Source organism: Falco biarmicus, chromosome 13 (assembly GCF_023638135.1).
Source record: "Falco biarmicus isolate bFalBia1 chromosome 13, bFalBia1.pri, whole genome shotgun sequence".
Classification (NCBI taxonomy): domain Eukaryota; kingdom Metazoa; phylum Chordata; class Aves; order Falconiformes; family Falconidae; genus Falco; species Falco biarmicus.
Genome location: NC_079300.1, coordinates 2,333,312 through 2,357,684, shown reverse-complemented (window position 1 = coordinate 2,357,684; position 24,373 = coordinate 2,333,312). Strand labels below are relative to the sequence as shown.

Here is a 24,373-nt window from a genome sequence, read left to right as displayed (position 1 = left end):
AAGCATTCCCCATCACGCTCTGCTAAACACTCTCCTATAAATCAATTGTGTACATTTCTCTAATATTTTTCAAAGCACAGAGCGACGCCCACCTGACAAGAATCAATGGGAAAAAACCCTTTTCCCTCTTTGACACAGCATGATCCCATTAAGCAACCTCAAAAGATTCTGATCTGAGCAAAGTCAGACCTTCCTGATCAATTCCTTAATCCATTTTGAAATAATGGGCTGGTCTCGATTTTTCAGTTTTGGTCTGGGGGAAAAAAAAAAAAAAAATCATTCCCAACATAATTCACCATTAAATGGGCCTTGTCTTACAAGAACTTCAGCTGCTGGAAGCAGATGAGGACAAAGTCAGAATCCAGGAGAATCACCAGCACATCTAACATGCCTCCTCCGGGTCTCCCCATTTCTACCCTGAAAGTCACTCAAAGCATTTGCCAGTCTTGTCCTTCAAGGATCTTTAAAGATGTTGCTTTTAACACTATAAATAATGTAAAAATTGATGCCTGAAGTGGAAATTATTCCCATACTTCTGCAAGAGAAAAACTTCGATTCATTAGGTTACCACCGGAGTTGCTATAATCTATGAAATAAAGGGAATAAAACCAACATGATGCTGAAGTATCGTCACAATAAAATGTGGTGCAGGCTGGAGACACTGCACTCTACGTGCTGGTGGATTCTGCTGCAGAACTGAAGAAGTTTTATTCCAAGATTGGATCAGATGCTGCAAATAGAGATGCAACATGAAGAGCGTGTGCACCTGCTATATTCGGAACTCCCTTACGGGAGCCAGACAGGCTCACAATGGAAGATTTGGGTTCAGCACTCTTCTTCATGGGAAGATCTGAGAACCTTCCCACTTCAATGGAAAATCATTCTAATGAAATGGTGTTGACTTAGAAAAACATGCTCTACTTGCTTCCCTAGCAGGGCCCAGCTAAAAGTCCCAATGAGGATTGCCCCACCAGCCGCAGACTACTCTGGATCTGACAAAGACACCCACCAAGGACAGATCGCCGCTGGCATGCACTGGAATATATGCAAACAAAAAGTTAGCTCATGACACTTTTATGCTTCTGGTTTTAACTGCAAGGGATCAGAACCACCCTCCTTCAAGTAGCTGCTTCTTAATGCTGTCTCCTACAGCAGCAGGCAAATAATGACAAGGAATGGAACAGGAGTATCCAAATGTTTGAGCCCTCCCATTTTGTTTGCAGGATAGGAGAAACAATAATGCAAAGAATGAGCATTTTTAAAAAGTAGGTCTGAACCGACTGAAATGTAATTCTGTAACCCTGAGATCTCCTCAGTACCACAGACTTCATGTTTAGTGAGCCACAAGCTCCGCCCTGAACTAAAGAACATTCTGTAGAATTGCAGCATTCGTTTATCTACAGATTCACCTGCATTTTTAATTTTCCCTCTACTTCACTCAGTAACAATGGCTAAAATTTCTACAGTAGCAAAAAGACCAAACAGTCCTCCTCAGGCAACTCTGATACCCCAGCGTGGGGACACAGGAGGAGAAAGGACAGGGAAGGGGCTCAGAACACCCTGCCCAGTGCAGAACCAGGAGATACCAAGGAGGAAACCAGAGCTTGTAAGTAAATTTACACTCCTTCCAGCTTTCTAAGCATACGTAACAGACCTGTGCCAAATATACGTGTCAAAATCTATGACAGGTTTATCTTCTGCCTTTCATAAAGCAATCCTTAACTGTGCAAATAGCTTCTTTTGATACATTCACCGAATTTCTTTACCAAAAACTGTTACTACATCAATGTTCCCAAATTCTTTTACTTCATTCAACGATTTAGATTACTTAAGTTCTTCATATTCTTTTATAATTCCAAGTAACAACAGAAGGGGCCAGAATTGTATTTGAAGGAAGTATCTAATACCAAAGGTGTTTCTCCTTCCCTTCCTAACCAGAAGAAACAGATGTTTTATCATGTCCACAGCAGGCAAGTGCCATTCCAGAAAAAGCATTCTTTATGCAAAAAACCAAGGTGAAACTGGGAGAGTTTAATGTGAAATAAGATTCTACTTTATAATGGCATGTCTTTCCAATGGCTTTTTTACTCGCCTCTTGTTTGCTTGCTCACAGGAGGCAGTGTCTGTTGTGTTTGGTTCAGTTTTTACCTAAACGATTGCTGGGGACTCCTCTGCTTTAGCTGCATGACAGCAATGCACCGGGTACATGGTGAGGTGATTACTGTATCTCTGCAGTTCAGTATCTGCAGGGTGTCTGAACGCCACTCGAACTACTTAAACCCAGTAAAGAGATTACAGCTCACACTAACTGGATTTTCACAGCTCCGTATCATTCAGTTTGGATTCCTCATGCACAGATTAAGAGAGGCCATTAAAACAAGAGTCAGCTGCTCTCAAAGTGCAAGGTGTCTCGGTAAAAAAAAACAACCACAACCAAAAAACAAACTACATGTTTACATTCAGAGTGTGTATGCGTTCGTACATGCAGGCGAATGGAGCACTTTCAGAAAGAATACTCCGTATTTAAGGAATTACTCAATTTAAAAACCCAAGATAATGCAAATTATATAGTTATAAAAGGACAATCATGGTGGTTGGCAGTTTTAAGGACCGGATAGTTTTGAAAATTTTAAACAGCTTAGAAGAATGTGTGTCTTTGAAGATACTGCCTTCAAAAGCATTCCAAAACCTATTTCTGTAAATATGGAGAAATATAATTCTCTCAACATAGTACATGAATTTAGCAGGGAAGCTAATTTAACAAGCATCTCTAACTGTCAGTTTGAACTACAGAACTTGAACACAAAATTTGTATTTTTGTACTTAGTACAAGAAGTACTTAGTGAATGAAAATGAAACGGTTACTCTGGGGGTAAAATTTACTTTCTAGGCTCAGCGGTTCTCTGACATCTTCTGCACAGTTGTGCTCCACAGCTTACACAGCGTACTATCCGCACTGGCTTTTTACAGCTGTCTGGTAGGGAAAGGAGAAGAAATCATACCATGCGCGGCTGTCTCTATGTCACAGCCCATTAAATAAATGGCCATCCCTTTTAGTCTTAAAAGGGGATTTTTAGCAAACAAAAAGAAAAACAAGGCCAACATTGCTCAGTCGACAATAGCAACAAATCTAGGTCAAAGGCAAGTGACCCTGGAGCTACTCTGGGCATATGGGCATCTCTGTCTTTTTCAGGGGAAACTCTTACTCTGCTTCCCATTAGCCTTTGGCTGACTTACCGCAGAGGAAATTGTCCTCATTTGGCCTTTCAGCTGCTTCCTTCTGGTTTCTTACACCTAAACATTTTTTTCCAGCAAAGCTAATCACCTCATTTTTTCTAGCTTCTTTGAAACGCTCGTATGTACCATCAGCAGCCTGCGTCTTGGATACTCTCATGAATCCTCCTCTTGAGCATCCAGATGGGAAGCAGTTCAAGATACTCAACTCCTTTTCCATCAGAAAATAACAATTCTGAATGGGCAAGTTATTAAATCTGTCTGCATACAACACACCTCAAAGAACCACCATGAGTACAAGGCGACTTAGTTTAGCTGCTTATATATTTGGATTCTGCCTACAGTAATACGAGGTATTTCTGACCAGCAGATACCATGCTATAAGCGTTTTGCTGTATTTAATAACTGCAAAACTGCTCTAGTGCATGACCTTCATGACAGCAACATTTAGTCAGTTGTAAATCTGTGAATGAGGACTAGGTACGTGCTATCTATACATTTCTAGATCAGAATTCTACTGAGAGAACTGGTAAGGCAGCATGAGAACCCATGTCCCTGAAAACCACCAGTATGGGTATGGAATGAATAGGCTTCCTGACAAATCCATCTTCTACTTCCATAGCTTCTGGACAAAAACTGCTCTCCCACTTTGTTCCACTCTCAGATGTGCAAGCAGACCTCAGCCAATGTAAACACCAGGTTTTCTTTGTGTCCACAAAGTTTAGCATCACTTCGGAATGCGTAGACTTCTGAGAAAGAAATGTTAGTAAACACATCCAGGAAAGGCTGAGAGAAGCCGTAACGCGGTGCTGCTGTCCAAACATCATCTTGCAGCACACGAAAATGCCCCTTCTGCCTACAGGCTGAGCAAGACAACCAGCATTCAACTACCGAAGGAAGAACTTTAAAAATACAAAGACAAAACTGTAATGACTAGAGATAGAATATAGGCATTTTTGTAACAAAAATAAAATAAAAATTTTCCAAATGCTACATCATAACCCATACCACTGTGTTCAGAATTTCTTCTACATTCTTCACTCACATGCAAGGTCTCACTGCCTTTTGCCACCAAGTCTCGATGGAAGAACCGTTGCAATGCATTGCTACAAGATCAACCACTACTACAGCATTTGTCCATGGGATTTCCCTTCTGCGTTTAAAAGAGATTAAAGAGCACCAGGACATCCGTCTGGAAGACGCGTCCCCATTTGCTTCTCCCTTTGAGATCCTCACTACAGAAGTCCAAACAAAACATGGACGTTCCGGAAATTTTTATTAAAATGGTTCAGAATACTGAGCCTTGCTCTGTAACAGGCACTAGAAGCAGCACAGGTCACATGTGCTTTTACCTTTGCAGCTTTAAAATGTGGTGATAAAAATTGCATCACCACAGCGAAGGCATATAAATTATCCTTTAAGGCAGCATGTATATCTAAGAGTTGAGAAAGAAGTAATATAAAGACAATAAAGTTTGAATTATTTCTTTTCAACGAGACAGCTCACTGCAGTCGTTTCCGGAAGGAACGCACACAAAGTGCAATCTTTACACCTTACACCACAGAGGTGATTAAGACCTGCACTTCATGAGGAGCGTAATATAAACACGGGGAGGGGTAAGGCAGGAATCTGAAATAATGGCACTCTTTCTTCACAATTTCCAAAACGCATTTAACTTTTATTATAGAATTCTGACTAAGAAAAAAAAAGTGCTAAAGTAACTTGGTTTCGGTTTTTATAAAGAAATTGAAATATTTTCCATACAGTCAATTCTCCAGTTCAAAATAACAAAATAATCAACGACAGAAGTTATGTTGTACTTCACATTTCTACTTTTTGAGTCTTTCTGGAATTAAGAGACAAATGTTTTAAAACAGAATAGTCTGAACCCTGCATGCTGGCCAGCTGGATTCTGTTAGTGTTTGATCACACTAGAATTCCACTCTGCTTCCATTTTAATTATGTTTTCAATTTTTCTCTTTATAAATCTTTACGATGTAAAACACCACAAATAGGAACTAGTGATTGTTCTTACTGGGCTACTCTGTGGGGAAGCACCACAGTACGTCAGCCCCTTGTACTATTTGCTGCTGCTCTAGCTACGGAGAGGGTGGAGTATCTACTGAGACACCTTCTGACAACAAAAAAACCAGTGTTATTAATCCCTTCAGATTCAGAGGTTATAAATACTAAAAGTTTTTTCTTAATAAATACGATAGTTATTAATTAATAACAAAAAAAGACATTTCACCACAAGGTGAGCTACCATGTAGTCTCATTTACTCAGCTTTCTTCTTCCATGCATTGCTCCCTTTTAAACTCTGTAATAAAAAAAGATCTATTTTTTCCTCACATACAGCATGACATTACAACCCTCCTGCCTACAGCTTATTTTAAAGCAATTTTCAGAGAAGTTGTGGCAAGATGTCCCTGCTCCCCCCTGAGAATCTGTAGTGCCAGCAGACCGTGTAGCCGCTTGCTAACACAAGCAAAGGGCAGGATGATCCTAAGTAGAAGAAAGTGAGGAACGTGGGTGGGGGCTAAAGGAGCAGCACTTATCTGCTGCTTTTCTGACACTGGGTAAAAGGAAACTGGTACCGACTGCAGGTAGGTAGTTTCCATCCAAGGAACCTTCATATCAGAACACTGTGGAACACGCTTGCTTGAGCATCCCACTGCTGCTCCTCTGCGCTACGGGTGATACAGCTGACAGGGCTCTGCTCCTGCCAACACGATGCTGAAGAACAGAAAGCAGGAACACTTTTCAAAACTGAACGTCAAAGAAAGTGTAACTCAGCCTGTACTCCCAACTAGTTTAAGCAAACCCTTGTGACCAGAATAATAATAGTATGTCAGGCACAAACATTGCTGGAGGGGAAAACAAAACAAAAACCCAAACTAAACACAAAAAAAAAAAAAAAATAGAAAGGAAGGTAAAAGCAGAAAAAACAAGTAAATAGAGGTGGCACATTTTGTTTCAATTCTGCATAAATAACTCCCTTACCATGGCAATACATCTTAAAGATGTTTGAAAGCCCCCTCTGTAGGAAGTCAAAGCAACTGGCTGGCAGTCAAAGATACCCCAAGGCTGGACAAAGGGGCTCAACTTGTCATAAAATTTTAGAAGCTTTTTATCTGCTATTCCTCAAGAAACTACCAAAACAAATTACTGGAACTAGTAAGTACTATGAGGCATCTTAAAACTTTGTTATAACAACTTCTCAACAGCATGACTGCAGCTGTCAAAGCCCTCATAATTTAGTCCAGACAATGAAAATAAAAACACTCAAATTAAGGAAAGGTTTTTTTCCCCCCTCTGACAAAAGAACAAAGAGAATTCTACTATAAGTAACTCAAATTAGTTTCCAACACAGGACCAAAGTAGTTTACTTTCAGCGTTCAAAATGCATTTGGTAATTTTAAACAGGTTTTAAAGAAGTTCTACAGTTTTTCTACAAATTACTGTGTTTAATATGGACATATGGCCACAAAGCCTACTATTCTTGAACAGAGCGTTTTCCCTAGTGACACTGGTCGTTCCACTGTAGCTAAGGGTCTGTCACAATTTAATTAGAAGCACCTACTGTACAATGCTTATAACTCAACAACAAAACTATGATCAAGGTTGAAACATGGCATGCAAGGCTTCAGCCCAGAAGCTGAATTTATTTATTATTTATTATTTAAACCTTATTTATTATGTTTTGAATCAACTTACAAAAGTAGTATGCTATCCTTTCTTCTGAACTCTTAAGCTGCAAAGTAAATGCAACTTACTTTGGCTATATTATCCTCATAAGCCTCTAAGTTTTAAAGAGAATCAAAATAATTAAAAATAATTCATGAATTAGAGAACTGCGAGCAGTGCAAATTAAACAGGTGTTGTAGCACCCTGAACATCAATTTATATTTGCACATTTCTGCTACTTGATAAATGTATTTTGTCATGTAAGATTTTAAAGAAAGGGTCTTAGAGCGACAAAATCAGTTTCAGTGTGACAAAATCCCATTTGTAAGTGAATAGAGATGATTGAACACAAATACCTTAGGCCAACAACTACAGAGATTATGTTTTGGAACCGGCATGTGCATAATTGGATCAGATAAACACTAACATTGTACAGATTTTGTGAGCTACCTCTTGTCACCGTGGACAGTATGGGAAGCGATAAGCTACTCGTCCTTCTTATTGTCTAACCAATTAGCATAAACATGTTGCACCCTGAGGAATTGCTCCTGACCTAAATTTAAGCTTGATGATTGCTGAGGGTGTGTTAGACCTGATGAAGGTCTCACGCCTTCAAAAACAAGACCATTTTTCCCTACTTACACCAGTTGATCTAGAAGAGAGATATTATTTTTCCCAGCCAACACTGCTACTCACGTAACCTTAAGCTGTCATGGCTACAGCAGCACAGCCCTTAGGTTAAGAAAGAAAATTTTATGCAATATCACCAATACTATTCAGGCCATAGTGTTGTGTTAAACAGCATTTGGAAATGATGTTAGCAATAGCAGACCCACCTCCTGATCCTCATTTTTCCCAGCTGGGATAACCCTTTTTCAGGGCCATGGTAGGAGGCAGATGAAGAAAGAAATTCTTCCTTTAAAAGCAACAGAAAAGCAGCAATAAAGAACTACAGAAGAATCAATTTATTTTTTGTTTGAGTCCTCTTTACATACAATTTGTTCCACAATAATAAACAGCAGTTGCAGATTCCTTGCACATTAGAACTATTTTGTCATAACCAAACTCTCCAAGAATACATAGTGATTTTGTACACTTGGAAAAACCAGAAAGTTATTCTTGGTCTCCAAAAGCAATAGCACAGGCAGCAGGTGAAACACCCTGCAGACAGTAACAACCTGCTCCCAACACACCACCAGAGCCAGCAGCTGCCAATATCACGGGTGCACAGAGAAAGGCGAGATGAACGCCCCAGCCCTGCTCTCAAGGACAGCTTTCCCACCAGCAGGCAGGGGGTCCTGGTGACCCCCCCTTGAGCATGTACGTCACAACCTCCTCCTTTCTGGCTAGCCCCAAGACATTACTCAATGCAGGAGCAAAAGGAGCTGCAGGTCTCCTCCAGCCAGGCGGTGCTGCTGGAGCTGGAAGCCAGTGGCAGTAGCCCAGTCCCCAAGGAAGTGGCCGGGCTCACCGCAAGCTGCCAGCAGCGTGCCACGAAGGGGCAGTGCCAACGAGGCTTCGAGTACGCATCAGTTACAATGAACAGGAGATTTTCTGCAATATGACACAATTACAAAATTAGGATTACAGGTATTTTCAGTAAAAATGCTGGTGACCATTCACATAAAGGGAATTTGTTAGCCAGGCACAACAGTGGCTTTTGGAAGTTGAGTATTTTGCCCATAGAAATGTTGAAAGTGATTAAACAATAACATGAATTAACTGCTTGCCAAATCATAACTGTTTGATGTGTCCTGCTGGTAAACTTCTTAAAATACACTAGCGTAACTTAAAGGAGCCAAGACAAGCATGTGCGCACACACACTTCCCCCCCCCAATCAAGAGTAGGGACAACCCCCCCGATTTCAGGCTGGAAAATTTATTTCATAATAGATGTGCTTCAAAACAAAAACACATCACTGGAAGAATGTAATATTCCTCAAGTATGTATAATCAATCATGCTTTAAAGTAGTATGTTGTCAACTAAATATAGTATCTTACCTATTTTTGTAACAAAAAGTGGCTTATACTGCACAGATTATTTGATGAGAAATGTAGGAATTATTAGGATAGTCTTAAATGCAAGAGTCTGTTTATACACATGGAGCTATTAAAAAACTGAGTGTATTAGTCCCTACTATTAAGTCAGCATTTCATTTACAAACGCGAGCCTACTCCACCGCTATGGCACCGTAATAGACCTTTGTTAAAAACATGTAGAATCACAATGCAAAACTGTTCATATGATCTGTCAGAGCAAAGTTTCTCAGAATAAGAAATTTTAAGATATATTTACTTCCTTATTAAAAGCCCAGCATTTCACAGTTCTTCAGTGTAACACGCCACCAAAACGTGCTAGAGGTATCTCTCCTTCCAATCAAACATTTACCCTTCGCCACTGGTGAAAGGCAACAAGATCTCTTTACAACGTCTCGTCTTTTTCAATAAATTTTGCATGAAAACATGTTACCCAAGCACAAAGTTGCCTGCTGTCACATTGGAAGTATGATAAATGTTTAATGAAAACAACACCACACAGCTTGGTGTCAGACAACAGCTATCACACAGTCCTGCTTTGATCTGAACAGACACTTAAAAGGAGTTCTGAGTGCGCTTTGCACCACAGAACTCTATAACCTATATGCAAATAGGAGAAAATTACCATAAATTACTTCCCACTGCATAGCGTGGAAAAAGGTAAGGGAAAAAAAAAAATAAATACAACAAGCTCCAGGACTGTCTGACTGCTGTCAAACTCTGAGAAGTCCAATATTCCCAATTTACTTCTAAAGTCTTCTGCCAAGCACTGAAAAGCTCAGCAACAGGCATTCATCACCCAGGCACCGTCTGCAGAACCTGCTGGGAGCTGCCAGGGCTCAGCACGGCACACACAACTGGCGAGCGCTTTGGTTAAATGCCACTGAGAAAGGTCCCCTAGCCAGAGGGACCTCAGCAAATATTTAAAGACCTAACATACGGAATTAAAAGGAAAAATGAAGACTATATCTGAAAAACACACTCTTCAGCTCTGTAGTATCTGTCAAAGCATTTAAGATGTTGTGAAATGGCTAATGCACAAAGGTATTGATAGCCTTATTAAGTATCAGAAATTAAAATAGCGGTCAGGTTTGATTAATGGCACAGCACTCCTTTTTGCAAAACAACTGAGAAGCTGCTCTTAATTTATTCCATTAAAAATTGTCAAAAACTCTTTAAAGAGTAATCCAAAATCCTGCTACTAAGAAAGCTAAGGTGAAACCCATAAATCCAGTAGAAGTTATTTAAAGCTCACTAGTTTTCAGTAGGTTTCTCCCCCGGATTTAACAATGAACAATGATCCTTATGAAAAGCATGTCAGCATGCCAGAACGTGCATGTTTTTAAAGCTAATCAAGACTTTAAACATCAAAATTCAACAGCACACACATACAGGTCAATGAAAACACGTATACAAGTTGTTTTAAAACAACAAATGAATTTTAAAAAGCATAAATAAAAGATTAATGTAATGCTCTGATTGGCAAAAAAATTAGTGGTAAATTATTGTAGTGGTATAATTTTGTGTTCAAGCAAATCAGTACTATAAACACTTCACTTTTGAAGGCTTTGACATGGGAAGTTTACCAGCATGCAAAAGTTGCCGGTCTAAACACGGGATTTGGGAGTGGAAAAAACTCCACTAGTGACCGAGCTCCCCCAGAGCCATCAGGCCCACCTTGTGGAGCAGGACGCCAGTGTGTGGCACAAGGAGCGCACAGCCCCCTGCCCACCGCAGCATCCCCGTGAGCAGCGGGGGCACCTTCACAGAGCCTCCAGGCACCCCGTGACACGTTTCATCTGTTGCTCTGATCTAGTCCTCAGGTCACAACTCAACAGAACTATGTACCATTATTTTTAGACATACTGAAAATAAATGTATTTCCCAGATTTAATACCACCTTAGAAGAATACATGTTAGGAACAGTTACATACGTTGATACCTTTAAAGTTATACAGAAAACCTCTCATTTCACATATAAGACAAAACTGCAGTGCTGATATGCTTGTTAAATAAGCCACCCTATAACATTTAGAAAAAAAAAACTCACAATCTATAGTGCATTTTTAAAAGGTCACTAATGTTCGAGACTCAGGATATAGTCTAGCTAGTACTATATTAGTAATTCATATACCATACAACAAAGAACAAAGCTCTCACACAGGACTGCTACATTAAGAGCCAAATAAACATGGGAGGGGAAGAAGGGCTGCCCAGTCTCATTACAAGCAAATATTTGTTGCTCCAGTGAATATATCTATTTTCTTAAAACAAGTTACAAATGAAGGAAAAAGAAGGAAACAAAGTGTGTGTCAGGTGCACAAAGTCTAAAAGACAGTGATAAGGAAGTACCCCACAGGTGCCATAGGTGTATAAAATAAAGGTTACTGGCTGGAAGCCTACTTTAGTCATCTAAAGGGACATCAGCATAAAACCCCACACATATACATCACATTTCCATGTCAGAAAAAGCATGCTAAGATTTCACCTTGGGGGTGGGCCGCAATGGTATGTGAGCCTAAGGCACCTGGAGACCTCACCAGAAAGGGTTAGAAGGAACTGAGGCTTGAACCTCTTCCAGCCACAGTCTTGATGTAAAGCTCAAGTAATTCTCATGCTGTTGGAACAGGGGAAAGCTATTTTGCTTACTTGCAACTTATCTTTTCCAAATATAGTGCTGTCAAATTCACATTTGATGGATAATCCAGACTGTATCTAGCACCTTGTTTTCCTATTCTGCTGGGACAGAATCTTTTATAATAGGAAGAAAGAATTCTGTAATAAAAAACCCACTGTCATTAGTTCAAATCTTATTTTTAAGCATGTTTCTCTCTAGAAAGCAGTGCAATTCAGCTTAACCAAACAACCAAAAAGATTTTTTTTTTTTTTTTTTAAAGTCACACTTATAGGATAAAGTACATCACTATACTTCCAGGAGGTCTATCACTAATTTTCCCATAATCAATCAAAACCACACAGCAAGGGCCTGCTGTGAGAACTGCAACTCCTTTCTTGATAAGCCATTGAAAATTAAACCCAGCCCGCCCCATTCCTTTGATGCAGAGACAAGGCTCTTCCCTTTTTACTCAGTGACCTTTTCTGATCAATGCTACCTACATTTTTGTTTTAGCCCAGAGTGCATACTCTCACACAAGATTCATTTTTGCAATGGAAAAAAAAATGAAACCAAGAGAAGAGACCCAGGAAATGGCACAGCCAAAGGTAGGACCTGATACACTACTTTGGCAGAATAAAGACGACTGAAGTTTTGCTTTTTTCAAATAAACAAAAATTTAATAAAGAAAGTCACTAGACTAAAACTTATTAGTAAGAACTAGACACCAGATATTAACAGAAAATTATAATTTATCACAAAATGTATATTGGTCCTTATTTTATCCATTCCATGTTACTCCCTAGCACTTCATAACGTATCAGTAGATATAGCGCAGTCTGTAAAAGTTACAGAGGGGCGGTAACAGCTCGTTACAGCTCTTGTCAGTTCAACTGTCACAAGAACCGCATGCACACAGTTTGCTTTCCTGATCCAGCGTGTCAGCATGGTGCAGTTCTAGCATACAGCAACAGCCCAAAGCCATAGTGCGCACAGCATCACTGCTGCAGTCATGGGTCATAACGAGGGAACAATGTTGTTATTACAAACAGAGAAATATGATTTGAAACTTGGCCTGGGAGACCGGATGAATAGAAAAAGCTGCAAGGCCAAGCAAGTGCTTTTACTTTGGAAATGCTGGCAACAGTTGCTCTGAAAAAGACATACCATTTATTATTACTTTTTTTCTATGTCCTCCCAGGCAAAAAAGCTCCTTCTCCCATGCATTGCAACAAATACAAAACAAACAAAAAACGAAAGCAAACAAAAATAGGGGGAACACAGTCTGAACAACTACTATGAGATTAGGAGACCAACACAGCAAAGGCAAACTGTTTAGTTCAATCACTTGCAAAATGGAAGGAAAATAAGCAGCCCTGCATTAGCTGAATAATAACTAGTTAAGAACGTTTCTTGCTACATGCTTGTCATCAGCTTTATTTTGCAGAGTTTTCACTGGAAATTAAATAATCCTGATAATCTGAAAGGTGGACCACTTTTTTGTTTATGAATGTTTAGCGTGTGCTGCTGGGATGCTTTCTGAGTTTGCGTTGCTTTACCCTTTAAGTGAGCGCAAAACGATTTCAAAGCTTGACAGCCAGCTCTTAGCACCAGCTTTTTTCACCAAGTACTGTCAGATGCTGTAAATGAGATTCCCAACCCAAATTCAAAGCAGCTGTTACCACAACCTCCCTCCATAATGGCTGAACAAATAGCGTATGTCTTAAAACATTTCCGATGGTGAGAACAGAAGAGCTGAGCTGTGGGGCTGTATCTGTAACACAGCCCATCTCCATGACACGGCTGACACTTCCCCAGCGTTCAAGAAATTCAGTCAGTGCTCAGCCTTAAAGAATCTTCACTGAAATGGAGAATGCCAAAGGATGATGACCAGATTACTAATGGCAGAATTTTTTACTCTCGAAATCTCTCGAGATGTTCACTGTGAAGACAAGATCTAATTTGAAAGGACCTGAAGTTGCCCTGATTTAAAAACCAAACACAAGCCTTTCCCCCTCACATGCACAAACAGGCACAAGCCACGTGCAGAAAAGAAAACTATCATCAGAGTTTATATAAGCCACAAACAAATAAAACCATTTGCTCCTTAATTAGTGCAAAAATTGCATTTTTATTCAGGAACAGTCACTTCCCAAATATATGACTACTTATATCAGATAATCTGCAGTGCAGACAGGCTGGAATACCTTCTTTTATGCAAAGTTAAACTATGAAGTCAACCAGCACCTGATAATTTATATTTACCTTCTCACAACCTGGCTTTAGCATGATCTTCATTATAGCTTTAAAGTAGCTATTTCCAATAAATACACTCCAAACATACATGGATGTAAACAGAAGACTAGACCTGGCCCTTGCTGTGTCTTGGTGTCTTGGAGTACCTGTAAGGACCTATGCTCAACACAGAGGTTGAAGGACCATTGTTTTCCCTATGATCCCCTGCTGTTGGAGTTTCTAGAAAGGCTCTGTAGAGCAACATTACTTTCTGTGCTGATCAACACTAAATCTAGAAATTCAGTCACTTGGAGAGTCATCTACAACAGATTCCTCTCAGTATTTCACATCCAAATGTACACCTGACAGTCATTTTTTGTGTCCATTTAGATTTTCTTCCTCACACTTCAGAGAGAAAAAAAAAAAAATAAATGACCAAGTTGAAAAACCAGCACCATCATTGTGTTAGTGACACAGAATATGCCAGGAGGAAAAATATTTTTTTTCTGTCCAAACTAGATCCAACTTAAACCAAGAAAAAACCCACACATTTTGAGGAAGTGTCACCCATCACTGTTTACTGCCTTTGTGACACAGACAGCTGATAGAGCAAATTGCTTTAGTGCTTCCTGGTCTCCTCCAGCATTAAGTCACCAGGGCGAGCAGTGAAGTTCCAGCCGAGGCAGCGAACCGCTGTGCTGCATCAGACCGGCATCAGGCACTCAGCTGCAGAGGCAAGCTATAATAAGAGTTATAATTCTAACCATACCCACAAAACCACATCTGACACATGACAAGACAAAAATGCGAAGTTATAACATAGACCCTCAAAAAATATCAGCAAAACCAACTTGCTACCTTCTGCTGACCACAAAAGGCCTTATAGTTACTGGAAAACAACAACAAAAAAAAAATTATCTCGGTGCTTTCTTCAGAAAGGAGCATCAAGACAGAACAACCAAACCATTGAATCTCCCCTGCTGCTGCTGCAGGAAAAGGACAAAATGCCAGAAGCCAACAGACTTATCTAGGCAAAAGATTCACTCAGCTCATGTTGTGCCATCCCTCATCCTACACATCTATAAACTAAGGAGAGGTGACCTTCTTTGGCCAAGGAGATCTTTTCTTTCCCATACTTTTCACACACACTGCCCCCCCCCCCCCCCCCCAAAAAAAAAAAAAAAAAAAAAGATAAAATATAGAGGACCAAAGTGGAGAGCTTGGGAGGCTTGAGAAAGCCGCATACAAAACCACAACTGTGAAACACCTTACTTGGCCTCATTTTCCTGGAGCACATGCAAGGCAAAGAGAAACTACAGCCGCTTGCTCTGCTCCTACACACAGGCATTCAAGGAGAACTGCAGGTTCCTAAAGCACTCGCACTGGGGTCTCTAACAGAATACTCTGTAGACAAGTAATTGTGCAGTAATTGCAAACAGCAACTGCATCAGAGAGCTCTGCCTTCTCTCTGTAGTCAGGTAAGTTGCTTTGCAAAGCCTTTAACAAATAATAATGTGATGCGGATACAGTCTCAATCTTCAGAATGACAAATAACTGCAAAGAAAAAAGCTTCGCAGATCCATAGTCCCTGTGCAGATATACTTTGATCACTATTTGATTAAACTGAGAAACATGTCATCCCCCCTCAGAAAAGTTTATGAAGCACAGATGATATCAACATCATCCTAGGTACATTTCATTTTGTAGTCTAATAATGCCTTAAGTACGAAATCCCTGTACAAAGAATACTAGTCAGTACCTGAGCTCAGAGGAAAATGGACTGATGTCATAAAACGTTTCTACTATCAATTTGTACTCTTTGTCCTACCTACCTTGAAAACAAAATGCCCTGTTTGGGCCATTTCCAATTTTAGCATAAGCAATTTAGTAAGTTATCAAAATATGAAGATAAATTGCTTGCTTCCCCCAAAATTCCGAGCACTTCTGTGCTCTTCCTACAGCTATCTCATATTGATCCTTGCTATAAAAGGACCGAAAGCCAGGCAGTATGCTAATAGAGCACTGCTATATACTCCAACATGATTTAAGATGCGCTGCTTCTGGACACAAAGTCCAGAAAACCTCTCCCACATCAAATGTTATGTGCTCGTATGGATCCTTTCTCTACTTTTCTACCTCGATTAATTAAAAAAACCCAACAACCACCAAACAAAAAAAAAATTCTGGCTGGAACATCCAGGGTTCTTCTCAAGTCCTCCAAAAGTACCAAAATATATTTGAACTTCAGGTAAATGGCTAAAAGGCATCTTGTTTGTGATTTATCAGACATACTGCAAACACCTCAGGGGTTCTATTTACATTGAATGCTACCAATTGCTGAAAACATCCACAACAAGAAGAGACAAATATCCCTCATGGCTTAGTAAAACAAGGAAAGCATTCCTTAAAATGAAGGTGCCACCCTTGAAGCTCCCAGTGGTCTAACTAATGTACTGCAAATAAGAAAAAAACACGTGCAAATAGCTAATCCCGAGTATTTACATAATCGGTGCTATAACCATGGGCAGGTAGGTAGATATCTGAGAGCCTAAATAACTCATACCATCGAGACATGAAACCACGGAGGTAATTGTGAGACGCCTCCACAAACATGGGTGGAGGGTGCTACTCCAGAACTACCCATTTAGCATTTCAGTGGGAATCCCAAGGGAAGTCCATGAAGCGACACACCAGCGTCTTCCTTTTTGAAACCAATCACATAAACAAGGAAAAGATAAACACCACAGTAAAGGCTGCAGGAGATTTATAAAGCAGAAGTAATTGCATAAATCGCCTTTTTGCTGCAAAAACAAGATCAATGGTCCAGATCATTTCAAGCAGAAAGGAGGCTGCCAGCAGGTTGCCGAAAGCAGTCCATCACTCCCCCACAGCAAGTGCTTCTGCTGAAAGTGTGCTCTGAGCCGCAAATGAAGCCCAATAGGGCACGGAGGGCTGGTAAACAGTGAAATCCATCTTTTCATGGGAAACAGTCTTCATACTATGCAATACTCCTCATTTTTGCCTTAAATTGTTTCCTTAAATATTGGGGGGAAAAATTAAGTCAATTGAAGAAAACTATTTAACATACCTGAAATAAAGGGAGAAAAAGAACTGTAAATTAAACCATAATTTAGTTTGAAATGTCCAATTCTGGAACTTTAAAATACTCAGAATCACACTATTCAAAGACTTTAAATCATTTCCACCTAGTTTATATAATGAAGCAAACTGATTACAAAAAGAGTAAAAATACACTAAATAGTTCCCTGTTTTACAGTTACATTGTTTGTCATGTCACTTACCCATGCTTCGTGCCACACATCTCCTTTTCTTTTCCTTTGCCCTTCTCTTTTATTTTTTCTTTCTCTCTGCCTTTACGCCGCTCTCTTTCACGAGACCCGCTATGAGTTCTCCTATGACTGGATCTTTCACTACTTCGACTATAAGAACGTTGACGAGGTCTTGATCGTGATCTACACAAAATCCATAGTATTAAAATTTAGCAGTCAGGCATTTTTCACTGTCACCGTATGTTAGGTTTGTTATACAGTCCAACTATTTTAAACACATTTTGAAATCATTTAGTAGCTTAATACTTTTTAAATAAAAAACTACCCATTTATCAAAAGAACTGTGAAAAAGAAAGCAGTGCTTCTACTCTGAAGAACGCAAAATAAATTAAACCAAACTATGCAGCATCCACCCTCCACCAACATAATCTGGCATTACCAAAGGACTCCTTGGAGCTATTTGATGAGGAAAGGAAGGACATTTTTTCTTGAACATTAAATTTTAAATTCTTAAGTTCCGATCAATTTAACTTGGCAGATAATCAAAGAATTTGCAGATGCTACTAAACGCTTGTATTTACATATTAAATACTTCACTAACAATGACATACCAATAAAAACCAGAAGAGCCAGCAGTGACGTGTCCAAACCCCTACGTCCTGCCTGCAGAGCTGCTACTTGCGCACAGCTTCTTAATATCAAAATCAGATTTGAAATACAGTTTGCAGAAAACCCATAAATAGGCCAACCCTACAGGCCCAATAATGCAAGAAACAGCATACGGGTGCAAGCATTTGCACATGTATTTGGTTCTTGGTTACAAGTTCCTACAAGGCTATAGGATATTCTGGTCTCTATCGTGTTACCCATTCCTCTGTAATAAATGTATGTTGTTACTGATCTACTTGAATGAAAAAAGATCAAGAAGTATTACAGCATGACTGTTACTCTGGGTACCCAAAGAAAACTTTTCATTATTTCTTGTAGATAGTTTTCCAAATTTTAATTTATAATTTATCAGGGATCGCTACATCTTTTCTATGGTACACGAGTAGCTATAGACAACAAACCCCTAGGAAAGCAGCAGTTGAAGTTTGCATTAGTTTCTTTTACAATGTACATCTTCATAAAAGGTCTGACAGCACCTCATTGAAAAGTTTCATTAAGTACTAAGAGGGCTAGAGGGAAGGGCATTTTTCAAAAGAGCATAAAAAAATTATTTAGCACCTCTTGGAGCGCAAAACTCCAAAGGCCTTTAAAGGCAAAATCACATACAAAAGATCACTCCATTTAAAAGGTAACAACTGTTTTATAAAACTCAACAACAGAATAAGCAAAAGAAAATACTACATCCAGATGAAGCTATAAATTACATTTAGGAAGAATGTTGTTACCAAGTCTGGAACTTGTCCAGCAAGCTGGGGTTAACATATCTATTCTTGCCGTCGAGCCTTTCAGACTAGCGCTAGAGGTCAGAACCTCCGTTTTACGTTTCATTCAGCAGATGGCATCTCTTGCAACACAATATCTCCTATTATCAGTCACACTATTAGCAGTAATACGACAGATCAAATTACCACTTAAGTGGTGTATTATGAACTATAGAACGTTTTCTGTCTCAAAATGGATTTTTATTATGTCATCACAAATTAAAAAGCATTCATCCATTCTTCTTCTCAGGCAGAGGAAGTTTTGACCTAAAAGAGTACTCTGGACATTAGAACTATATTTTGGTTGGCACAAAGACACTGGTTTTACAAGCATCATGATGAGGCGGGCACAGATTTACAGACCACTTACAGACATACACTATTCAAAGGCAACCTTGATTTCTGAGAACTCTGCAGGTAAGATGCAAAGCCAGAAACAGAAAAAAAAAAAAATAAACAAAGAAAACCTCTGTAGCAACACAAACCACCTTCATTTGATGCAAGGCCTCTCCTTACCTAAGGGTGTAGTCCTTCAAACGGAAATAACTGAGGAATCTAAAGTATTTATTGCTAGAGAGCTTACTTGCTCTGCTCAAATTTGAACTTGATTTCACATCTACATTTCACAGGTGCAAATAACAGCAAATTCAGTTCAGATTAGCTGGATGCTCAAATCCTAGATTTCTAGCCATTTGCATGTCTTAAGTAGAACAAACATCAGGTATAATCGATATACAGAAGAGCCGCTTTTAAAAATTAAAAGTAGACTTGTCACATCAAATCTGTAATAATGTACTTATAACAGCATTGACAAACTGATAACATTTGCTTTACAGAAGCTGTCCCTGTTCTTTCATTTGCAGGCTTTTACATCCACAAAATTTATTAGCCTAGAGTGATCACCAATCATAGCTTATCCTTTGGGGTTTACGGTTATAGAAAATAGCTGATACAGCTCATCTTCCCTGTCCCAGTCCCGCAGGTGAGGCAGGCAGATGACTATCAATGGGATATTGCAGTGAAGACCTTAACAAAAATGTTAAGTTCTACTCCACAGAATCCATCTCTGCAGGACACATGAGTTCAGTCAATCCTTCAATTACCAGAGAAGTTGATCGGGGCTGCAGATAAGCCCAGAGCACAGATGCAGGCAATCCAGAATTGGCTTCATGCAGAGACAACTTCACTCTGGTCAGACTTGTTAGCTCGGATAACAAGTTAGCACATTTAGAAGGGTCTTCAGGGCAGTTCAGGTGTGAAGTCTGGCTGCCTCCATGGGTTGCAGGCTCCAGCCTAACCCCAACTGACTGCGATGCCCTATTTAGGGGATCTACAGAGAGAACAGTGCAGAGAAACAGTTGCAAGGCGGATCTAGTGTATTCTGCTGCACCTGAATCCCCTTGCAGGGTCTCTCCTGTACATTTGCTCTCCAGTAGCTAAGACGTACACAGGGTTTATTTGCTTGGTACAGGACTGAGCAGCCAAGGCAGGAGCGCTGAGAGCAAGAGACAAGCATGCCCTAACAGAGCCCCTTGGTGCAGCACCAGGTAAACATCAGCCACACTGACCTGGATCCACACAGAGACATAGCACGACCTCCAAAGATTAATTTTCCTGGGTTTTCCGTCATTGTACAAAGTTCTTTGCAAATATTTTTCATTATTTTCCCTTAATGCTTCAGAGCTACAGCCCTCCCAAATAAAACTAACTCTGCCTGCTAAGTTCCTTGTATTTATATTGATCACAAACAGTATTTATAAAGCACAAATAAAGCAACACAACTCCAGAAATACAGAAAGATGCCCTAAGCCCAGCCATGAACAGTTGGACTTGATGTTCTTAAAGGTCTTTTCCAACCTGAATGATTCTATGAATAGGGGTGAAGTAAGTAACGAAAACCAAGGCAAAGAAAAAAGGAACAGTCTAACATTAATGCTCCCTTCAATTTCCAAATGCTAGTGACACTTAGATTCTGTTAATTATCTTTAAACCGGGGTAACTACTGTGTTCCCAGTGTTGTGCAGCAACGAGTATTTTTTATAAAAGCTTACCTGGTATTAACCTTTCTCCTTCACAATCTATCCAAAGTCATAGTAATGGAGGACTATTAGAAAAACCACTAGGCAACCACAATCCACAGTTTTATTAACAAAGTTAAGTTGAACTTCAACTCTTAAGTGTACTAGTAGGCTGAAAAAAAAAAATCTTAGGAACTTCTCACACAAGTAAAAGCATGAAAATTTTAAAATGTATTTGCTTAACTATCTAAGTAACAGCTTCGTATATTATGAGTTAAGACACATTGTGTAGTTTTACCACACTTCGATGAAACAAAGGAAGCACAGAGACTAAATACTTCAATATACAGCCTTAAGATGCCAAAAATAACAAACTCTGCAGTATAATTCTCTAGAACAATTTCATCTTACATGATAAAGTTCTGCCAGCAATACTGCCAAAACTGAACCGGAATTAACAAGAAGCCAGCAATAAACCATGTAAGAACTGCTGGGCTCAAGCAGGTAAGACCACAATCTTCTTGATCTCTGCTACTGTGTGCACTCTTAAGAGAGCTCTCAGTTTCTGTGAAGTGCCATAGGAAATGATGATTAACTACGACTGAAGCAAAAGCCACAATTATACTGATACACTGCATGAACACTGCATCTCTTCTAGAGCGCATGAAACTGTAGCTCTTTAGGCCATGCCACAGGGCAAGCACCAAGATGGATAGGGACCCTGCACCACAAGTCTCACCGGCACAAGCGGGAACTGCAAAACACTCAGGAAAACAAACAGACAATGGGTTTTGCCTACAGATTTTCCGGGCCTTCCAAAAAAAAAAAAAAAACACCCTAAGACTTCTTGCTCCCCAAACCGAAAAGCTTAAGGAAGGGATAGACCAAAACAATAAGCAAAGAAGAGACTCGCTTTATCTTTTAAAAATGGCATAAAATGTAATCTTGGGGGGGTGTGGGGGGGGTGTCAAGCATTTCGAACATGAGAACAAAAATGAAATAATTGATTCAATGAAATTAAGAAAACTTAAATAACTTAAGATAATGCAATTAGATTCACAGCAAGAAGGAAGTGAAAGGTATACACCACCATATACTGACCAAAAATATGTGTTCAGAAAGCAAAGAAATTATACGAAAACATTTTAAAAATACAAAGAAGGAAAAAGCACAGCTTTCCACAAAATATGCAAAAGGATATGCTGTGTTTCATATATACAAGCAGATGTTACTACTCTTCCTGAGTTTTTATTTATTTGTAAGTACGCCCAAAAAACCTGCTACTTAAATCTTCCCTCTTAACATACAACTGTTCCAAGACCTCAGAATCTAAAACCGGTCTAATTTCCCCCAGCTCTGAGGGAAGCTCCAATCTCTCTTACACCCCAAGCTAATACAATTCGAGACTAATTCTGCACCACCACGCACAAGTTCCAACAGACCAGGTGACAAGAGGACTACTCAATGGAGAAGCCACGATTCCCCATGTAGCTTGGCCTTGTCCGAAACCTCCACGTAACAGTAAGTGACTGTGAACACATACCTTCCTACAGACATCAGCACGAAATTAAGACAATATTTAAAAGCAAGTCTGGAATGCTGTAAGCTTCAAGTCTTTGACTTTGCAATCCAAACAGCTTTCTCCTCTTATTTTCTATGCTGTTTCTTCCCCCTCTCTTTCTTTTAAAGAAAGAGGTAACATTCAATCTCTAGTATCTGCTTTTCTGTGGCAACTGCAGAATTTGAACAATGAAACCTTAGAAATTTAGATCACACAAGGCTACTGACCCTTCTCTAGTACACCAAATTAATTTATTAAGACCAAGACCAACAAGAAAAACGATGCTTCATATTGCCTGAAATACACCCCGTACCCAGCGGCCACAAGCCCCGCCAGCACGGCTGGGTTCACGGGCACAGCCTCCCGGTGGCGGGTGACGAGCGAGGGCTAACCCCGACCCAGAGCACCGCCAGCACCGTCACAGTGCCAGGCTTAAGCACACTGAAAAGCTGCACTTAAAGCCACAGAACTTCACTTGAAAGTACGTTACCATTTTAATGAGATAGCTTTTTCTAGGAAAGGACTTTTTTCCTTGCCTGTAAGCCCAAAATCCTAAAATATTTGTCTTAAGAACACTTTATGCAAACTTCTGTTAAGACCTACATTAAATCCAAAATGCACAATAGGCTCGTGACACTGGAAGACAATTTCATAAAGTGAAAATCAAAGTATACTAGATTTGCTACTCCGTGTATAACAAGCTACGGTACCTTTCCATTTGTAGCATAAATGAATTCACCTGTACGTTACCATGAATTACTATTAAAATATCTTATGACAAATACAGAAAGAAAATATACAATTTCATGAAATGGAGCTACAAGAAGTCATCCGTGCCAAAATTCATCAGTAAGCAAGAACAAACATCCACAGATCTAGCAGAGAAATAAGGGGGTTTTTATTTTATTACTGTTGAAAAATAGATACAATCCCGGTTATTCCTATTAAAGCAAGTCCCAAAGTGTCCAAATTATAGAACTACTGGAGGGGAGAGAAAAAAAAAATAAAAAAAAATCAAGCTCGAGAGTCGACTGCCAGCATGCACACCCCCTTCCCCCCAAACCAACACACACAAAACACCCACCCACCATGCCAAAGGTTAAGTCATTTAGTCAAGTTCAAAGATCTTCAAAGAGTTCTTAGATCCAGATAAGCCCATATGTTACCAAAATTCTGTGAAAAGCTATTACTTTCCAATCTGCTTTTCATGTCTAAGTTACAGAACACACAGATGCTTGGCATCACTCAGTATCCCTAAATTCTCACACCAGATAATCAAGGCTCACCAATAACTTTCCTATCTAAAATCCTAAGAAATGTCTTTATTCCATCAACACTTAGTCCACTTGTAAAAATTGAAAGTATCCATAAAAGCCCATTCAGTTACTGCACAATAAGTGATAATTTGCTAATTTCTTCACAGGTAATCAATTAAAATGTAAAATATTGGATAAAATTAGTTGCACTAAATTTAACAGCTGCTCCATAAGCATAATTAGTTTCACAAGGGCCATATGTATTCTGAGCAGAGACAGAGTTGAAACAAATAAGCAGATTTTAAAACAAGTTTGAGGAAATCTGCATTTAATTAGCAGGTGGGCGCTACAACTGCATAATGTTTTTATACATTTATATTTATGAAGTGACAGAAGATCTAAAGGCTTTTTAAAATGGCGTTTATTGTTTGAATGGGAACTGTTTTGCTGCATGCTAAAGTGATTTAAATCCTTATAGCTCTGCTTTGAAAAAATCATAAATGGTGAAAGAAAACATGTGGAAAACTGTAAAACTAGAAAGAATTTGCGACAAAAAGCAGATACACATACCATAACCAAAAGGAAACTACACTTAATTAAATGTACACTACATCTGGAATATCAGCCTAATAAAACGTGAAACTATTAATTTTCATTGTTCTAAAGGAAATGAGGTCAGTGTCGTTTAGTATTTCCCCAATTATATTGCTCTAAAGCATTGAACTATATCTTATAGGTACAATCTAATCTTTTCAAAACACTACAATTTGAAAACAGTCACTGATATAGACTTTTTTAAATGGAAAAAGGAATTAAGAGTACAAGAACAAGACAGCTCAAACAGAAGAAAACAAGCGCTCTTTCAGTGAAAAGTAAGTTCTTGAAAAAATAAGTTGTTCTGTTGGCAAACAGCAACCACCGCTCAAATGAAAGTTTTGGAGATGTCAGGTTCCTCCTTGGCATTCTTCTAAGCATCTCTCAGCTGATACAATTCCTATTAGATTATTGT

General features: G+C 39.3%; 1 protein-coding gene across 2 annotated transcripts in view; it reads right to left on the bottom strand.

The window, feature by feature from the left end:
- Window positions 1–24,373, bottom strand: part of RSRC1 (arginine and serine rich coiled-coil 1) — a 167,744-nt gene that overhangs the window by 112,502 nt on the left and 30,869 nt on the right. The window contains exon 4 of one of the 2 annotated variants that reach the window (XM_056358629.1): window positions 17,112–17,282. The exons of the other annotated variant lie outside the window; for it this stretch is intronic. Within the exon in view, the coding sequence (XP_056214604.1) occupies window positions 17,112–17,282 (171 nt within the window). The remainder of the gene's footprint in view (window positions 1–17,111; window positions 17,283–24,373) is intronic. 2 annotated transcript variants of the gene reach the window in all.